Raw genomic sequence first — 20330 nt, 5'->3', positions numbered from 1 at the left:
CTCCTTAATCAAACACACCTGATTCAGTCACCTGCTCATCAGTAGAGTCAGACTTGAAGTGGGTGTGTCAGAGGAGACACGTGCAGTGCGGGGGGTCCTCCGGTAGTTTAGATGGAAAGGTCGCAAAGAGGTTGATTTGACCCATTAGCCTTCTAATTAAGTACTTTCATCATACTTGAAAATGAAAACCAACCCAGCATTACAACAAGCCGTAATGATGCTCAGAGAGCTACACATTGATTAAATGATTGTGGATTCAGTGCTCGAGCTCTCTGAAGAGCCGGTGCTGTCTGATTATCACGGACTTGAACTTGCTCTGAGTTTGTGTTTACAAACCGTGATTTGCCCTTTTTCATGGTCACTATTTCTCGCACTATTTATGACAACTTATTAACCGCTGTAAAGCCGTATAGATAAAACTGTATAGATTTATCATTACCTTTTTTCTTTAAGGTACAGTCTACTTATATACATTTTGGTCAGAGTACTGTATATATATATATATAGTAGTGAAAGAAAAGAAAACAAAAACACTTCCTGCCTTCCTGCTCGGAGTGATGGTTCGGTTCATGTTTCCACCCTAATCATGTCATCACTGTGATAATGGTTCACTGCTGCAGCTTTACGCACAGATAAACGTGTTATAATCAGACTCAGATTTCCCATCAGCCCACAGCTTTATTCTGATACAAACTGAACAGACAGCACTAACAGAGCAGAACAAAAAGAGAACAGCATCCAACAACTAAATCAGTTCATTATTAGTATTCGTCTGGACCGTCTCCTCTATCTATAATACTGCAGATCTTCATTCAGCTGTGAGTAATGGCCAATCTAACCCTAACTTCAGAAGAGCTGGAGGCTGGCGTGAGAAAGCAGAAGCGCTGGGAGTGAGTCTACATAAATAACAAAACAGTGATAATGAGAGAAGAGAGACGTGCTCGGGTTCTGCTCCAGCACTTATTTCATCATGACGGCTCTGGGGTCCGGAGCAGGAGAGGACGGGGTCAGGGGTCACTGCTCTTCTTTCTTCACTTCCTCGTACTGCGGTTCATCACCTTCCTCTTTCTCTCCCTCTTCGTCCGCTCGTGCGTTCGGGACCCACAGTCCCGAGTCGATGCAGCGCTTCATGTGATGTTTGGCCTCCTGCAAGAGACGAACGTCATCAGACAAGCATCAACACAATCCTGAGCCTCGCGTCACGCGGCGCACACACTGACCGTCGGGTCCATCCTGCTGATGGCCTCCTGCAGCATCTGAATGTCTTTATCGTCGAAGCACTTCTGCATCTCCTGCAGGGACGAAGGAAGAATGAAGCATCAGTGCTGAGACAGAAGGAAGCGTTCGCATGTTCACTCTCTGACTCCAGTGAGCACAAACTAGAGTTCATTCTTATCCTCATGTGTACGGTAACCGTGTGTGTGTGTGTGTGTGTCTCACCGGAGGCAGCGTCTCGTACACCTCCACCGGATCCAGTCCGCCGGGACCCAGGCGCTTCTGCCGCTCCTCCTCCTCGTACTCCTTCAAGGCTTTCTCGATGCGGATCTTGGCTCGTCCGCGCACTCGCTCCTTAAAGGACTCCAGCTCGTCGTTGAAGGCGTCCTGATACTGCTGGTCTGCGGTCTGGACACACAGCGTGGACACTCAACACTCTGATGTGATCGTGCTCAAGTCTGTCTGACGTGATTTTCCCATTCATGTGTGTTTCTGTCAGCTCTAAACAGAATCTCCTTCGATACACACTTGATATGCACACAGACCATGAGAAACACACACACCTTGATTTTGGCGAAGAACTGGCGGAAGCAGCCGCGAGGATCGACTTTCAGACTCTTGGCAAGCTCCAGGATGAACTGCATGACGATGGTTTGATGGGCCACCTGCTCCATGAGAGCGTGTTTCTGACACACACACACACACACACGGGTCAGTCACAGATAATCCATGAACCACACACACTCAGTCACTCTCACACACACACAGCATTACCTCCTCCACCTCCAGATCGATGCACATGATGACCAGATAATTAGCCGTTTCCTCACAGACCAGGTGAGGATAGTCAGACAGATACTTCTGAGAGTCGTCCCAGCGCCGGAGCATCCCTGCACACACACACACACGCGTGACTCATGATCGTTTAAACACTACAGTGTGAACGCAGCCTGGTTTATTCTTCCGATGCTGTTTTATTAACTCGTTCTGAACACGTGACCTCAGCGGTGTTAAATATACCAGTGCTGCAGTACAAAGTCCACACTTCAATCCCAAAATCACAATGATACCAGTCTTTAACAGTAGAAGTAGTACAGAGTATAGCTGCTGACAGATGTGTGTGTGTGTGTGTGTCTGTGTGTGTGTGTCTTTGTGTGAGTGAGAGAGAGTGTCTCTGTGTGTGTGTGTGTGTGTGTGAGAGAGAAAGAGAGAGTGTATGAGGTGCAGGACTGACAGAAGAGTATTGAAGAGTATTTCAAGGCTACATGGTAATGCTATACTGAAGCATTTACTTTTATTTATTAACAGCATTAATAATAACATTGAGAACGTGACTCTCCCGTTCCAGCAGGAGGCAGCGGTCTAAGGGCATTTTTACCATTGTTTACAGCAACCGCGCTCAATACTTATGGATTCGTGACGCTTTTTTCAATCATGTTGCACTGGAGTAGAAGAAAGAAAGAAACAGAATAACAACAAGTGTCTGTGCTCCCTCTTTACTCCTGCATTGGTTGCTTTTGTCAGTGTATTTCTTGTGCGCTCATTCACTAAGCTGAACAGCCAATCAGAGTTCTCTTTCTCGCCAACATGCAGAATCAGCTGAAAAACATCTGACAGCGTCTGACTAAAGCCAGACTGAAGCCGACCGCCGGCCCGGGCTTTACATGCTACGACACGCGTGACGCTCTGAAGAGCAGCTCACCGAAGTGTTTGATCTGCTTCTCGTATTTCTCCACGAAGCTTTTGTGTTTCTCCTCCTTCTCCTCTTCCGTCTCCTCCTCCTTCTCCGGCTTGACATTGACGACGCTCTGAAAGACAGACAGGTCACGTCAGTCGCGTGTCTCCAGAGCGCTAGCGTGTGCCAGCAGCGTGACGCACCTTACTGAAGCCCTCCTTGCTGAGCGTGTCCACGTTCCAGGGCATCTTCTTCTCCTCGATGCGATGCTCCTGCATTTTCTTCTCCCACGACCTCTCCTGCTTCTTCAGCTGCTTCTCCTCCTCCTGGGCTTTGGCCAGATCAGCTTTAGCCTCCGGTGTGGACGCTGAGACGAGCTCCTGCACCCGCCGCTGCGCCTCCGCCAGCTTCCTGCGGCTCTCCGCCAGACTCTTCTCCAGCTCCTCGCCCTTCTTCATGAAGGCCTCCATCCGCTCCACACGAGCCTGAGACCAGAGAGGGACACACACATGTGAGACCAGCATTCATGTCACCCATCTGCGTTTGTACAAGTTCCCGTGATCCCAGACAGCTGGCTGGTCAGGTTTGGTGAGGCTTTCTCCAAACTGGCCAAATACAAACGAGACAGTGATAAATGAAAGATGTTAACAAGAAATGTGGGAATGATTCCTATTTCACCGGACACCACACCACCGCATCACAACAGGTTGAGTCTAGGTTCTATAGTATTTTGTCACGCCGCGCCACTCGCGTATGGTAGTTTGTGTGTATTTGTCGTTTTTGTTTTGTGTACTTTCTTGTTTACCTGTATTATTTCTTTTATATTTATTTTAGTGTTTTGCAGGCTGCGTATTCACTGACAGAAGTGCTAAAATAAACACAAGGTTGAGAGTTTGATTCGGGTGTGTTTTATGTGTGTGAGTGTGTTGTGGTGCTCCAGGACAGTTTTGAAAACCATTTCAAAAACGTGTTCTTAAATCTGAATATATTACATGCATGCACAGATTTAAGTCAGCTTTAATCACCTTCTTGGTAACTTCATGACTTAACTGCCCACGACATTGCATGCACGTAGTTTATTTCGTGCTTTGATATGAAAGAATACAGGTTACAGCGTGCACCGGTGCCTTTGTGCGTCCAATTGAAGAGCACGTGCTGCGAGAACAGTAGCCTACCGTTTCCGCACACGTTTGACTCGTGCCTGGCACTGAAGTGAAGTGGACATATGTATGTATATCAACATCGCGTCACCGTCGGTAATTGGTCCCACACACAACTGACCATCACTCACACTCACTCATACCTGACCATCACACACACACACACACACACACACACACACACACACACACACACCTGACCATCACTCACACTCACTCCTACCTGACCAACAAACACACACACACCTGACCATCTCACACACACACACACACACACCTGACCACAGTGTTGTAGTCGAGTCACCAACTGTCGAGTCCGAGTCGAGTCTCGAGTCACCAAAGAAGAGTCCGAGTCGAGTCCAAGTCGAGTCACCATTACCAGAGTTCGAGTCTGAGTCGAGTCTCAAGCTCCCAGTGCCTACATGTCTCCACTCTGGGACCTTCAAAGAACTGATAAAATGTATTGAGTTGGTAGGCATTGTATGAAGAAAACATCCTGAAATGTTTTCCTTAAAAAACATAATTTATTTTCCACTGAAGAAAAAAAGCCATGGATCTCCTGGATGGCATTGGGAGGAGTAAATGATTAGGAAATTTTCATTTTTGTGTGAACTAATCCTTTAACACTGTATAACAGAAATACACTCAGCGAAAAAAAGAAACGTGCATTTAACAGGACACTGTATTTTAAAGATACTTAAAACGTAAAAATCAATACGATATGCCGAGAGAGAGACAGAGAGAGAGTGTGTGTGTGTGTGTGTGTGTGTGTGTGTGAGAGAGAGAGAGAGTGTGTTTGTGTGTGAGTGACCGAGTGATTTAGCGTGAGTGCGTTTGTATGTGTTCAAGTGAATGTGTGTGTGTGTGTGTGTGTGACGGCACGCGACTGGTCAGAAAGCAACTTGTAACGTTAGTCTGACATGTTTCTTGTTCACGACACCACAGGATTTTAGGAGTCAAAATTGCGTCATCCATCTGACACAGTGACTATCGCAACAGGCAAAAAAAAAAAATCATGTAATCTGATCTGACATGCACGAGCGTAAAGTGAGTGACGTCAGTGAGTGTGTTGTCAAGCAAAGAGAGCGAGCGGTAGCAGTGTCTGTGAGGGGAAAAAATAGATCCCGGCGATCTTGGACACGAAACAGGAAAAGTGTAACACCTTATATAATTTTTTTTAATAACATATTTAGTCAAAAACAATGTGATGAATGCTCAAGTCCGATTTAAATATCCTCGAGTCCGAGTCCAAGTACGAGTCATCAGTCCGCGAGTCCAAGTCGAGTCACGAGTCCAGAGAATGGAGTCTCGAGTCGGACTCGAGTCCAAAGAATAGTGACTCGAGTCGGACTCGAGTCCGAGTCCAGGACTCGAGGTACTCCATCACTGCCTGACCATCACACACACTCACACCTGACCACCACACACACACACACAACTGACCATCACTCACACTCACTCACACCTGACCATCACACACACACACACAACTGACCATCACACACACTCACTCATACCTGACCATCTCTCACACACACACACACACACACACACACACCACACCTAACCATCACACACACTCACACCTGACCATCACACACACACACACACACACACCTGACCATCACACACACTCACTCACACCTGACCATCACACACACACACACACACACCTGACCATCACACACACTCACTCATACCTGACCATCTCTCACACACACACACACACACACACCTAACCATCACACACACTCACACCTGACCATCACACACACACACACACACACACCTGACCATCACACACACTCACACCTGACCATCACACACACACACACACACACACCTAACCATCACACACACTCACACCTGACCATCACACACACACAACCACACACACACACACACACACCTAACCATCACACACACTCACACCTGACCATCACACACACACACACACACACACCTGACCATCACACACACTCACTCACACCTGACCATCCATCACACACACACACACACACCTGACCATCACACACACTCACTCATACCTGACCGTCTCTCACACACACACACACACACACACACACACACACACACACACACACACCTAACCATCACACACACTCACACCTGACCATCACACACACACACACCTGACCATCACACACACTCACTCATACCTGACCATCTCTCACACACACACACACACACACACACACCTGACCATCACACACACACACACACACCTAACCATCACACACACACACACACCTGACCATCACACACACACACACACACACACACCTGACCATCACACACACACACACACACCTGACCATCACACACACACACACACACAACTGACCATCACACACACTCACTCATACCTGACCATCTCTCACACACACACACACACACACACACACCTAACCATCACACACACTCACACCTGACCATCACACACACACACACACACACCTGACCATCACACACACACACACCTGACCATCACACACACACACACACACACACACCTAACCATCACACACACTCACACCTGACCATCACACACACACACACACACACACACACCTAACCATCACACACACTCACACCTGACCATCACACACACACACACACACACCTGACCATCACACACACTCACTCACACCTGACCATCACACACACACACACACACACACCTGACCATCACACACACTCACTCATACCTGACCGTCTCTCACACACACACACACACACCTAACCATCACACACACTCACACCTGACCATCACACACACACACACCCACACCTGACCATCACACACACTCACTCATACCTGACCATCTCTCACACACACACACACACACACACACACCTGACCATCACACACACACACACACACACACCTGACCATCACACACACACACACACCTGACCATCACACACACTCACACCTGACCATCACACACACTCACACACACACACCTGACCATCACTCACACTCACTCATACCTGACCATCACACACACACACACACACACACACACACACACACAACTGACCATCACTCACACTCACTCATACCTGACCATCACACACACACACACACCTGACCATCACACACACACACACGCAACTGACCATCACTCAGACTCACTCATACCTGACCATCACACACACACACACACACACACACACTCACACCTGACCATCACACACACACACACACACACTCACATTACCATCAAACTGACAATCACACTCTCATTCTTGACCATCATACACACACACACTCACACACAACTGACCATCACACACACACACACACACACACACACACACACACACACACACACACACACACACACACACACACACTCGTACTCTCGTGTGTGTGTCTGTGTGTGTGTGATGATCAGGTGTGTGAGTGTGTGTGTGTATGATGGTCAGGTATGAGTGAGTGTGTGTGTGTGTGTGATAATCAGGTGTGTGTGTGTGTGTGTGTGTGTGAGTGTGTGTGTACCTGGTGTCTCCAGCGGAACAGGCTCGGTGTGTCGATGTTTGGGTGAGTATCATCTTCATCATCGGAAACCTCGATATGATCCCAAACACTGTAATCGATGGTCGTCATGACGGCCACTTGCGCGTCTGCTCCGATATAAAGCCGCGTACAATCGCTGTTATTACTTTTATTATTATTTTAAGAGTTCTTATTGTTATAGTCCTGTGTGTTTGCGTGTCTCGCGCACTGCCGCTCTTTCTGGAACTCTCTATCACTGTCGCCCACAGTGACGTCATCGCCGAGCGCCGCGAAGGCGCGAACCGGAACCAGCGCACGTCACTGTCTGGAGCCGAACTCAAGCCTGTCCTGCTATTATTATTATTATTATTATTATTATATTATTATTATTATTATTATTATTATTATATTATTATTATATTATTATTATTGTTGTGATTGTTATTGTTATTGTATATATATTTTTTTTTTGTTATTATTATTTTTTTTATTATTAGTATTATTATTATTATTATTATTATTATTATTGTTGTTGTGGCGTTCGTCTTTGGCCTGTTCAGATACAACAATTTAGATATAAAAGCTGGTTCTGCATCTTCATAAGTTTACCTGTCTTGGAAATCCTGTGACTTTCTTTCTGTCTCGCAGAAGAGAATATATATGTATATTCAAGATTCAAGTAGCTTTATTGACATGGTAGAAAAAGTATCTTTACATTGCCAAAGCATAGAAACATTTAAATAGACATTTAACACAATATACATAAGAATAGAAGTATATAGCATATAGAGTCTATATATCTGTATTCAGTAAAATGAAAGTACTAATAAACATTCTGATAAAGAGACAGGAGAAGGACTGTCAGTGTGTGTGTGTTGTACAGTGTTTTCTTCTGCTTCTGTTCTGCTGCTTGTTCTTTTATCGTGGCAGGACTTGATGTACCTTGCAGCAGGTTAGAGCTTGTTGAGGTTTCTCCAGAACGTACGGCAGTCTGTTCTTTTGTTGTATCTGGTTTTGTGCTGGTTTGTGAATTGGGGGAAGAAAGTTTCCCTAATTTGTGTATAATTAGGGCATGCTATTAAAAGTGCAGTTCTGTTTCCACTTCATGTTGTGTGCAGTGTGGACACAATCTGTCTCTATAGTGAGGTGATGGTCACTGAGTCTGGACATGGTCAGGACTTCTCTTAGTTTAGGGTCTGCCGCTGTGTTTAGGTCTTCTGTCAGTTTATATTCTCTGTTTAGAGACAGATAGCATTCTAATTTACTTTGTTGAGTTTCTGTCCAGAGTTTCAGATACTTCTCTTTCTGTGTTTTAGTGATTTGATTCAGTCTAGCTGGGGTTTTGGATTGTAAAGTCAGTTCTCTGAGGGGGCTTTTCTCTGGGTTCAGCTTGTGGTAGTTTAAGGCTTTATGGTGAGGCTCTCAGTATGACTGCTTTTTAGCCTATGCATGGAATTTAATGGCTTTTTTTAGGATTTTAATTTTTAGTGGGTACAGTCCTAATTCTGCTCTGCAGGCATTGTGTGAAGTTTTTCGTTGTACACGAAGAGTATTTTTACAGAATTCTGCCTGCAGAGTCTCTACTGGGTGTTTGGTGAAGTCTTGGTTTGTGAGTGGACCCCAGACCTCACATCCATAGAGTGTGATTGGTTCTGTAACTGATTGGATTATTTTTAGCCAGATTCCAATTGGGATGTCAAGTTTTATATTTTTTCTTGATTGCATAAAAAGCTCTCTCAGGTGATTCACAGCCTTGTTAAAGTTTCCTGTGTTACTGATGTTTATTCCGAGGTATGTGTAATTTTTAGTGTGTTCTAAGGGCATGTTGTTTCATTTGAAACTGTGATGTTGTTTTTTTTGGAATATGATAATTTTAGTCTTTCTAAGGTTAGCTGACAAGGCCCATGTCTGACAGAAGGTGTGCAGGGGGTCCAGGTGCTGCTGTAGACCCTCAGCAGCACTAGATCATCCGCAGACAGAAGAGGTTTAGCTTCAGTGTCTAGTGGGGTGAGACCGGGTGCACACCACGACTCTGGGGGAGGAAATCTGTGTGTTTGTTGCCAATTTTAACTGCAAATCTGTTATTAGTGTACATGGATTTGATGATGTTGTATGATTTTCCTCTGATGCCGCATTGGGTTAATTGAAGTAAAGCCCCTCATGCCTGATGGAGTCAAACGCTTTTCTGAAGTCAACAAAACATGAAAAGATTTTTCTTTTATTTTGTTTGGTTTCTTTGTCAATTAGGGTATGTAGAGTGTATATATGGTCTGATGTGTGGTGTTTTGGTTGACATTTACTCAGGACATTTCTGTCAGTAAGATAATGAAGGAGTCTGCTGTTTAGGATGTTAGATTTTGGGGTATCCCTTTAAGTTATTTCAGATCTGCAAAGACATTTTTGCTGGAAAGCAGACAAAACTACTGAGGAAGAACAGCACTTTACAGCAAAGTCAGATAATAATTTAAACTCAAATCAATGTGTTGTCCATGATTTTATTTATTTGAGTAGTCATTATTTTGAGACAATGACTCTATATTATCCCTCACACACATGTAATTTAACACATTTGATTAAATATATGTTCAATCAGATGTTTCCAAAGCGCTGACTGGATCTTTAGAAACCCTCTGCATTCACACCAATATAAGAGATCAAAGGTCTTATTTGTATTCAGAAGCTACATGAGAGCGATGCATCCTTCCCATCAGACAAACGCCCTCTCCAGCGATCAGATATTCAAGAGTTTCCGTCCTCATGACGATCTCAACATCACAGTCACTGAAGAGCAGAAGATGCTGGAGAACCAGAGGTGCGTGATGAACACCGACACGACCGAGAGGAAGGAAACGTCTTGTGGATTATAGGAATGACAGGATTGGTTTGTGTGTGAAGTGTGCTGATGAATGTTTAGAGTGAGCGGAGCTGCAGTCAGAGGAGCTGAAGCACCGCATCATTCACATACTCCTAAAATAACCACGGAGAGTAGACGTACATATATAGGGTTTACAGTCATACATGTGTGAAGAAAGAGTTTACTGGAAGTGTGAACACTGTCAGGTGTTTCAGTCAGGACTGTAGAGTTCCTCACCTGTCCGTCAGACCTGATAAACGTGCTCAGTAGATCTCCTCATTTATACATTACTATTAGACCAAACAAGAGCTTGGTGTTTTTGTTTTGTTTTGTTTCAGGATAGTTTGTGCTCACTGTGACAATTTACCCCATATAGTGTGACAACATGCCCCTAAATGCCAGTGTGTGTTTGGTGAACTGCATCTTTTGTCCTTGGTTGAAAATGTTCAGTAACACAGTTGTAAAGGTTTATGCCTATACATGGCTATGTATAATGAAAAACACAATCAACACGTAATTCTATTACAATAATATATAATTCAGTGTATCATTTATCATGTAATTAAGAAGTAAAGATATAAATGATAGTTAGTTGAGTAATGTCTAGTGATAATTCTAGCTGACGATGTTTGACGAAGAGGATTGTCCTGCTGTCAGTGGAGAGCGAGTTTGTATCTCTGTGTGTGTGTGTGCTGTGATTGGTGGGATTAAATGAGGAAGCCCTGCCCACAGGTTCATTAATATGAGAGTGAAAGGTAGCACACAGACAGATGCTGTAATGTGTGAGAGCTACTCCTGCCAGCAGACGCTCTCTAACGCTGCGCTCCGTCGTGAGTCTCACACACACACACACACACACACACGTCAGTGCGAGCAGAGGTAGAGCAGCATGAGGCCGAGCAGCAGGCCGGCGTAACGGCTGACGGAGGGTCTGCAGGCGCTGGACGCCGCTCTTCTCTTGTGCCGTGGGCCGTTGCAGAGCGGCGTGTTGCAGCAGGTGATGCAGACAGAGTTCAGCTTCCCCGTGCAGAACTGCTGATAGCCTGACGACGCGATCAGACACGCCCCCGATGACGCACACGACTTCCTGTAGTGAATCCCTGCACAAACACACATTTACAACAGTCAACACACAGAACATTTTTAAGATCATTAAGATTTTCTGCATTAAACTGTTTTATGAATTATATGATAATTCACAAGTTCACACTTTCATATAATAAACAAGAGTAAAGGTTATGCGTATTTGGCGTGCTGTCTGAGGGGAGGGCTCCAATCTCGGAAACAATCAGTAAAAGGAAATAATCAGTAATTACAAACTCCAGAGTAAAATGTCCAAATGCATTACTGTAATGAGAATCTTAAAACTTAAATGTCATGAAAACAATGTGACAATAAAAAAAAGGTCCTAAAAGCTGGCTTCATATTTTATGCATTAATTGTCAAAATTGACTTCTATGTTCCACATCGACAGTCCACTAGAGGGCACAAAACATAAACATAAACCGCACAGCACTGCATTGCCCTAACTTTAGCTGACAAAAAATAATATTTTGGTTGAAAAGGAAAATCAAAATTAAATCTGTTATTTAAAAATATTAATTTCAAAATGAATACCATTACTATGTCATTTTAGTTAAAGAAAATCAAACTAAAAATAATGAACATGATATGATGAAAAATTTAGCATATTTTTATCAAAAGACAAAAACTATGAATGAAACAGAAAACTGTGTAAAAGGAACATGAACCAGACTGAAAGCTGGTTTGATTGTGTTGATTTCTTTGCCTAATAGAAATATAATTATGCTGTATTATTTGATGGCAATAGGACACAAACATACACACCTCCAGCTGTACTGAAACAAACAGTGAGGAATGAGTCTTCCAGTAAGTTATCAGTAGTCTTGAACTCTAGCTTTCAGGCTCCAGTGCTCACTGCAGTCACAGTCTGCCAGAGGTCTCTCATTCTGAGAGTTTCTGATAGAGCCACACACTGTGGTCAGAGCAGCAGCTGATGAAGAAGCAGTGAGGGCCTGCAGGAGCAAATGAAGGAGCAGTGAAGTAGCAGTGAGGAGCAGATGAAGGAGCAGATGAAGGGACAGTGAAGTAGCAGTGAGGAGCATTGAAGTAGAAGTGAATAGCAGATGAAGGAGCAGTGAAGTAGCAGTGAGGAGCAGACAAAGAAACAGTGAAGGAGCAGTGAAGTAGCAGGGAGGAGCAGATGCAGGAGCAAATTAAGTAGCAGTGAGGAGCAGATGAAGGAGCAGTGAAGTAGCAGTAAAGAGCAGATGAAGGAGCAGATAAAGAAGCAGTAAGAAGCAGATGAAGGAGCAGATGAAGGAGCAGTAAGAAGCAGATGAAGGAGCAGTGAAGTAGCAGTGAGGAGCAGATGAAGGAGCAGTGAAGTAGAAGTGAATAGCAGATGAAGGAGCAGTGAAGTAGCAGTGAGGAGCAGACAAAGAAACAGTGAATGAGCAGTGAAGTAGCAGTGAAGAACAAATGAAGGAGCAGAGAAAGAGCAGATAAAGGAGCAGTGAAGAGCAGTGAGGAGAAGATGAAGGAGCAGTGAATGAGCAGATAAAGGAGCAGTGAAGTAGCAGATAAAGGAGCAGTGAAGGAGCAGATAAAGGAGCAGTGAAGAGCAGTGAGGAGAAGATGAAGGAGCAGTGAATGAGCAGATAAAGGAGCAGTGAAGGAGCAGTGAAGAGCAGTGAGGAGCATATGAAGGAGCAGTGAAGGAGCAGACACAGGAGCAGTGAGGAACAGATGAAGGAGCAGTGAAGAGCAGTGAGGAGCAGATGAAGGAGCAGTGAAGGAGCAGACACAGGAGCAGTGAGGAACAGATGAAGGAGCAGTGAAGAGCAGTGAGGAGCAGATGAAGGAGCAGTGAAGAGCAGTGAGGAGCAGATGAAGGAGCAGTGAAGGAGCAGACACAGGAGCAGTTAGGAACAGATGAAGGAGCAGTGAAGAGCAGTGAGGAGCAGATGAAGGAGCAGTGAAGAGCAGTGAGGAGCAGATGAAGGAGCAGTGAAGGAGCAGATAAAGGAGCAGTGAAAGAGCAGACAGAGGAGCAGTGAGGAACAGATGAAGGAGCAGTGAGGAGCAGATAAAGGAGCAGTGGGGAGCAGATGAAGGAGCAGTGGGGAGCAGATGAAGGAGCAGTGAGGAGCAGTGAGGAGAAGATGAAGGAGCAGTGAGGAGCAGACACAGGAGCAGTGGGGAGCAGATGAAGGAGCAGTGAGGAGCAGATAAAAGAGCAGTAGGGAGCAGATGATGAAGGAGCAGTGAGGAGCAGTGAGGAGAAGATGAAGAAGCAGACGCAGGAGCAGTGAGGAAAATAGATAAAGGAGCAGTGAAGGAGCAGTGAGGAGCAGATGAAGGAGCAGTGAGGAGAAGATGAAGGAGCAGACGCAGGAGCAGTGAGGAAAATAGATAAAGGAGCAGTGAAGGAGCAGTGAGGAGCAGATGAAGGAGCAGTGGGGAGCAGATGAAGGAGCAGTGAGGAGCAGATAAAGGAGCAGTGGGGAGCAGATGAAGGAGCAGTGGGGAGAAGATGAAGGAGCAGACGCAGGAGCAGTGAGGAAAATAGATAAAGGAGCAGTGAAGGAGCAGTGAGGAGCAGATGAAGGAGCAGTGGGGAGCAGATGAAGGAGCAGTGAGGAGCAGATAAAGGAGCAGTGGGGAGCAGATGAAGGAGCAGACGCAGGAGCAGTGAGGAAAATAGATAAAGGAGCAGTGAAGGAGCAGTGAGGAGCAGATGAAGGAGCAGTGAGGAGAAGATGAAGGAGCAGACGCAGGAGCAGTGAGGAAAATAGATAAAGGAGCAGTGAAGGAGCAGTGAGGAGCAGATGAAGGAGCAGTGAGGAGCAGTGAGGAGAAGATGAAGGAGCAGTGAGGAGCAGACACAGGAGCAGTGGGGAGCAGATGAAGGAGCAGTGAGGAGCAGATAAAAGAGCAGTGGGGAGCAGATGAAGGAGCAGTGAGGAGCAGTGAGGAGAAGATGAAGGAGCAGACGCAGGAGCAGTGAGGAAAATAGATAAAGGAGCAGTGAAGGAGCAGTGAGGAGCAGATGAAGGAGCAGTGAGGAGCAGTGAGGAGAAGATGAAGGAGCAGACGCAGGAGCAGTGAGGAAAATAGATAAAGGAGCAGTGAAGGAGCAGTGAGGAGCAGATGAAGGAGCAGTGGGGAGCAGATGAAGGAGCAGTGAGGAGCAGATGAAGGAGCAGTGGGGAGCAGATGAAGGAGCAGTGAGGAGCAGTGAGGAGAAGATGAAGGAGCAGACGCAGGAGCAGTGAGGAAAATAGATAAAGGAGCAGTGAAGGAGCAGTGAGGAGCAGATGAAGGAGCATTGAGGAGAAGATGAAGGAGCAGTGAAGGAGCAGTGAGGAGCAGATGAAGGAGCAGATGCGGGGGAGGTGAGGGAGGTAGATAAAGGAGCAGTGAAGGAGCAGTGAGGAGCAGATGAAGGAGCAGTGAAGGAGCAGTGAGGAGCAGATGAAGGAGCAGACGCAGGAGCAGTGAGGAAAATAGATAAAGGAGCAGTGAAGGAGCAGTGAGGAGCAGATGAAGGAGCAGTGAAGGAGCAGTGAGGAGCAGATGAAGGAGCAGACGCAGGAGCAGTGAGGAAAATAGATAAAGGAGCAGTGAGGAGCAGATGAAGGAGCAGACGCAGGAGCAGTGAGGAAAATAGATAAAGGAGCAGTGAAGGAGCAGTGAAGGAGCAGTGAGGAGCAGATAAAGGAGCAGATGAAGGGGCAGTGAAGTAGCAGATAAAGGAGCAGTGAAGAGCAGTGAGGAGCAGATGAAGGAGCAGTGAAGGAGCAGTGAGGAGCAGATGAAGGAGCAGACGCAGAGCAGTGAGGAAAATAGATAAAGGAGCAGTGAAGGAGCAGTGAGGAGCAGATGAAGGAGCAGACGCAGGAGCAGTGAGGAAAATAGATAAAGGAGCAGTGAAGAGCAGTGAGGAGCAGATGAAGGAGCAGACGCAGGAGCAGTGAGGAAAATACATAAAGGAGCAGTGAAGGAGCAGTGAAGGAGCAGTGAGGAGCAGATGAAGGAGCCGTGAAGAGCAGTGATAAGCAGATGAAGAAGCAGATGCAGGAGCAGTGAAGGAGCAGTGAGGAGGTGGCGCTCCAACTTTTTCACACACACAGTGTCTACAGACACTCCCCTGTCTGTCTGAAATCAGCTCATTTCATTCATGAATATTGCTTTGTTAATAAAGCTTCATTTGTGTGAATCGACTGCTATGACACGCCGTTACATCATGAGGGTTCTGCTCTTTCTTCTGAACCTCATGCTGACAGTGCTAAAGTACTGTGTGAAATATCTGCACTACTGTAAAGTCTGGATCAGCTGACGGTGGATGGAGAGACACAGCAGATGAAAGCGTCTCCAATCACAAGCTCAGCTGAAGAACAGCCTGTCAGAGCCGGGCTCTCTTCTGTTGCCGTGACGAACCCTCGCCAGCCTCTCGTTTATCTCTCTTATATTGAAGTCTTTTCTTCTAGTCATTAATTATTTCTGATATAACTAAGTGATTTTCTATGAGAACAGCAGCGTTCACTGCACATACAAACACCACCATCATCATCATCGGTCAGCTAACAAGACTATTGCTTCACCATAGCAACAGGCAGCACAGGAAGTGATGTGGCGTCCTTACCATCCTCCATGACCAGCACTTCCTTCTGACACATGTCCTGCACGTTGACGGTGCAGTTGACGATAAACTCTGGCGAGGAGCAGTCATCCTGCCGGACGTCTTCACACTGATAGCACTGAATCTGCAGCGCCGCGCTCACGCCTGCGCACACACACACACACACACACACACACACACACACACACACAACACACATCATTATCATCATCATCGCCTTTGATTTCTGCACACACACAAATTTATCATCTTCATCATCATCACCACCAGAAATTCAAACACACACACACATTCATCTTCATCATCGCTGCCTGTGATTTCTGCACACACACATTCATCATCATCATCATCATCATCATCATTATCATCTGTGATTTCTGCACACAGGTTTTTGTCGCCTTTAACTGTCATACTGTGATTTTTATTTTGTTTTTAATCCAGTGAATTCTGTTCAATGATACAGGCAGACAGTGTAGGGCAACTCTTCTATTCTTTTGTTGGGTAAATACTGAATAGAAATGACAAATACACTTAATTCATATTTTATTACATTACGGTAATTTGTAATCACTAGAATTTGCATTTCTTTTAACAAATCCATGATAAACTGAATAACTCGTACTGGAGTCCCTCTGAAATTGAATGCAATGTTCCCAGATCCAACGGTTTAAATAAAATATGTTCTAAAACTTTATTATTATTATTATTATTATTATTTCTACACTCAGTGAGGACAATTTAAAATCATTTCCCACAATTCTGCTTGATGAAAAGAATAAAAACAAAAATCGCATTCTGATTACTTTCACAGAAAAAATAACATTATTGAAATTAAGTATTTATTCATCATATTAGTACATTCGTTTTACTGCCTTAATTTATGCTGATTAAAATAATATATATTTTAAAATGTATTATAACTAATATTATTATTATTATTATTATTATTATTATTATTTATTCATTTATTTATTTTGTTTGTTTTTGTCCGGTCAGGATTATCGTTAATGCATAACAGTAGTTTGAATCTAATCTAACAAACTCCAAAGTAAATTAGAAAAATGTGTTTAATTGTATAGAAAATTTGAGATTTTTAATTAATTAATTAATTTATTTATTTTTGTATTATGTTAACATATTTCTTGATTTAAAAAAAGGTTAAATATGAGCCAGACTGGCCAGTGTTTTATCATCTCTTTTGAATTTGCTTAGAATACTGAACACTTCACATTAATATAGTTGTTTAAATAATAAAAAAAATCTTTAACATCTTCACAATTTACAAGTGAATCACGCATTATCTGACTGAAGCAGAACACAGGATAAAAGCAGTGAAGAACAGTTTTACTGGGAAATGGATATTTCACTGTATCAATCACCATCATCATAAATCTATTCATTTCCATATGTCTTGCTAATTTAAAATGTTACAAACGAAACAGAAACAAGTAATTCTTTTGAGAAATGAAGGCAGAATTAAGCATCGTTAATAAGTGTTACAGGCTCAGTATTTTCTTCTCAACCCATGAATAAGCAGAGCTAAAACTCTACTAATTCCTTTAACTGTTGATTTATTTCAGCGTGTTAATCGGCATACGATTAAAGCTCATTAGAATCACAGGCCATTCTTCATGATTCAGTCATTTCTATAATCTTCAGTAAAGCTGTTTCCAGCGTTAAGCGCCTCGAGCGGGCGTCAGTCTGTAATCGTCGGTGATAATGTGTGATTGCATGCACTCACCCGCCGTCAGCGCGATGATCAGAAGAGTCGCACACCGCCGCATCCCGGAGCCGCTCAGCGCCGCGCCGACGCGTCCATCCCGCGAGCGACCGCCGCTCCCCCGCGCCGCGCCAGACGGAGCTCCGCCGCACGTGACGCGCGTCTGAATGCACTCACTGCACGCACACGCACACACACACACCTGGATCCCGCGCGCAGCTGCCCTTCATCACACACACATTCCTCGCGGCTTCACAGCAGATTTAATAACAGCTCTTCAACCGCACCAGATCCAACTCTGACTGGTGACGTCACCACAGAAGAGTCGAGAGAGATACGAACATCTACATGTATTTTAACTGAATAGGCTATGTCATAATGAGAAGAGAAGAGATGATGCCAGCCCCTCAGAGGACCTCAGATGATGCTAACCCAGAGACAACATACAGAACTACCACATCTTGCTATAAGTTTGATTGCATAATTTCTGTTAATAGTGTTAATCGTCTGTTTGTTTACGTCTTTTATAGATTTGTCCAAACATTTCTGCCGTATGCACATAAACTGACAGTCATCACTGATAAGCTACTACTAAATATTGTAGAAACTTAATTGTCTGTAAAGTTGCTTTGCAATGATTTGTATCGTAAAAAGCGCTATACAAATAAACATGAATTCAATTGAATTGAATAGCAACACTGTGAATGCAAATTAAACGATTTCACTTCGTTTCACTAATATTCGTTTTACTGAATAATAAACAAGAATTACAGAATTCGTATTGAATGTAAATAATAACACAAATATCAACATGCCACTCGAGGTCCCATCAAATTTATAAAAACTATAACTTTTACCCCACAAATCTAAAAACATGAATTTGTAAAATGAATTTGTACACTTTGATACACACTTTGATATTTTTTTTTTTAAGTTTTTTTTTAAAATTTCTGGGTAAAGTGTATCATCAGTGTCTTTGACTAAACTGTGAATCATTTATCATTGCTTTGGCACTCATGCATTCATTGACCACATCTGTCAAATTACATTAATTCTTTTGTCACTTCTACACAAACACCACAGAAACTTTATGTACTATACAAGCTGATTTGCACGTTTACATACTTTTTTTTTTTTTCTCGAATCCTATCACAGTTCAAACATGAATAATCAGCAACATTTCTACAGAAATATCATATAGAAAAATGTTCTGAATGTACAAAATGAAATACTATTTAAGCAGCTGCATGTAGCTGAACATCTAAGTGTTAGTCTTTCATTTTCATTGCAATCTGTACAAAACTCAGGAATAATTCTATTCTATAATGTAAACACTGACCATGTAACAAATACTGCAGTGAATTATAAACAGTAGAGTGCGTCATTCTTGTTTTGTAAAGAAATTTCACAAAAGCAAACACTGTATAATGCTTAGTGTTTTTAAGGTTGTTGTGTTATGAGTGATAAAGTGTGACATGATCTGAGGCATCAGTGAAGTGTTCTGGTAGTTTTACTGTGTTTTGGATGTGAAATGAACCGCTGTGTCCAGCTGAAAGACAGTTAAGAGAACTGTGTGAAGAGTTTTGAAAAATGACTCTAGCATTGAGAAATGTGTCCTAATGACTGTAAAAACGTTAAACAGTCACAGATCACTATATTCCACAGACACAAAATGAAATCATAAAAGCGCTTAAAGAAAATAGATTTGTTTTTCCTTTTCCTTCTTACTGCTGTTATTTTATTAGCTTTTACATGTGTGTCTGAGATAAATGGTATTGCCCTGGCAATGTGAAACTTAAGACAGACAGAGCTCATTAATGTCTTCTTTTATATCTTATTTTATTCTTATGTCTTATTTTATTTTATCTTCTGCATTGCAATTAGTATTCTATTAAAGGGGTCATATGATGCTGCTAAAAAGAACATTATTTTGTGTATTTGGTGTAATGAAATGTGTTTATGTGGTTTAAGGTTCAAAAAACACATTATTTTCCACATACTGTACATTATTGATGCTCCTCTATGCCCCGCCTTCTGAAACGCATCGATTTTCACAAAGCTCATCGGTCTGGAAAGCATGTCTGAAAAGTGTGTGAGTCTTTGTGTGTTTGCCTTTATACACCTTTAAACACCACTACAATGGATTTGAAATAAAACAATCAAGTGGCAAATTATTTAAATATGTAAACGTGACATTGTAGTCTTCTCTCCCAGGATCAGGAAACAGTCCTCCATAAAATGTGCTGCACACATCTCAATATTTGGGTTGAACTGTTCTGGAACAGTGCTGTAAATACAACTTAACCTCAGATTTCTAGTTGTGTCCTCTTTTGGAAGAACAAACAAAGTAGTTTCGCTTTCACACCGGAACACACAGCGACTCCACGACACGGTGCTGGAGGATTTACGCCTTCTTTCTTTGTGTGAACATCTGGGCGGCATTACGCAAATCTTCCCACACAGTGACGTAGAGATGTGGGGCGTGTTAGAACGAGCCGTTTCAGGAGAGCATGGATGA

At 43.6% G+C, this 20330-nt stretch overlaps 2 protein-coding genes across 2 annotated transcripts; both read right to left on the bottom strand.

Annotated features, from left to right (window-relative positions):
* Positions 1-658: 658 nt before the first annotated feature.
* On the bottom strand, positions 659-7856 carry LOC109067875 (hsp90 co-chaperone Cdc37-like). The gene is made up of 8 exons (XM_042717200.1): positions 7577-7856; positions 3094-3375; positions 2918-3023; positions 1990-2105; positions 1779-1901; positions 1441-1623; positions 1221-1292; positions 659-1146 (listed from the first exon to the last, which is right to left on the bottom strand). Exons 1-8 carry the CDS (start codon positions 7682-7684, stop codon positions 1015-1017), a joined length of 1122 nt encoding a protein of 373 aa, XP_042573134.1. The 5' UTR covers positions 7685-7856; the 3' UTR covers positions 659-1014.
* A 2198-nt stretch (positions 7857-10054) lies between these two features.
* Positions 10055-18168, bottom strand: LOC109067876 (ly6/PLAUR domain-containing protein 1-like). The gene is made up of 3 exons (XM_019084757.2): positions 17834-18168; positions 16096-16236; positions 10055-11527 (listed from the first exon to the last, which is right to left on the bottom strand). Exons 1-3 carry the CDS (start codon positions 17874-17876, stop codon positions 11292-11294), a joined length of 420 nt encoding a protein of 139 aa, XP_018940302.1. The 5' UTR covers positions 17877-18168; the 3' UTR covers positions 10055-11291.
* Positions 18169-20330: the final 2162 nt, after the last annotated feature.

The sequence above is a fragment of the Cyprinus carpio genome, chromosome B1 (assembly GCF_018340385.1).
Source record: "Cyprinus carpio isolate SPL01 chromosome B1, ASM1834038v1, whole genome shotgun sequence".
Classification (NCBI taxonomy): domain Eukaryota; kingdom Metazoa; phylum Chordata; class Actinopteri; order Cypriniformes; family Cyprinidae; genus Cyprinus; species Cyprinus carpio.
Note: the sequence above shows the minus strand (reverse complement) of the source record. Positions and strands in the feature narration are given on the sequence as shown.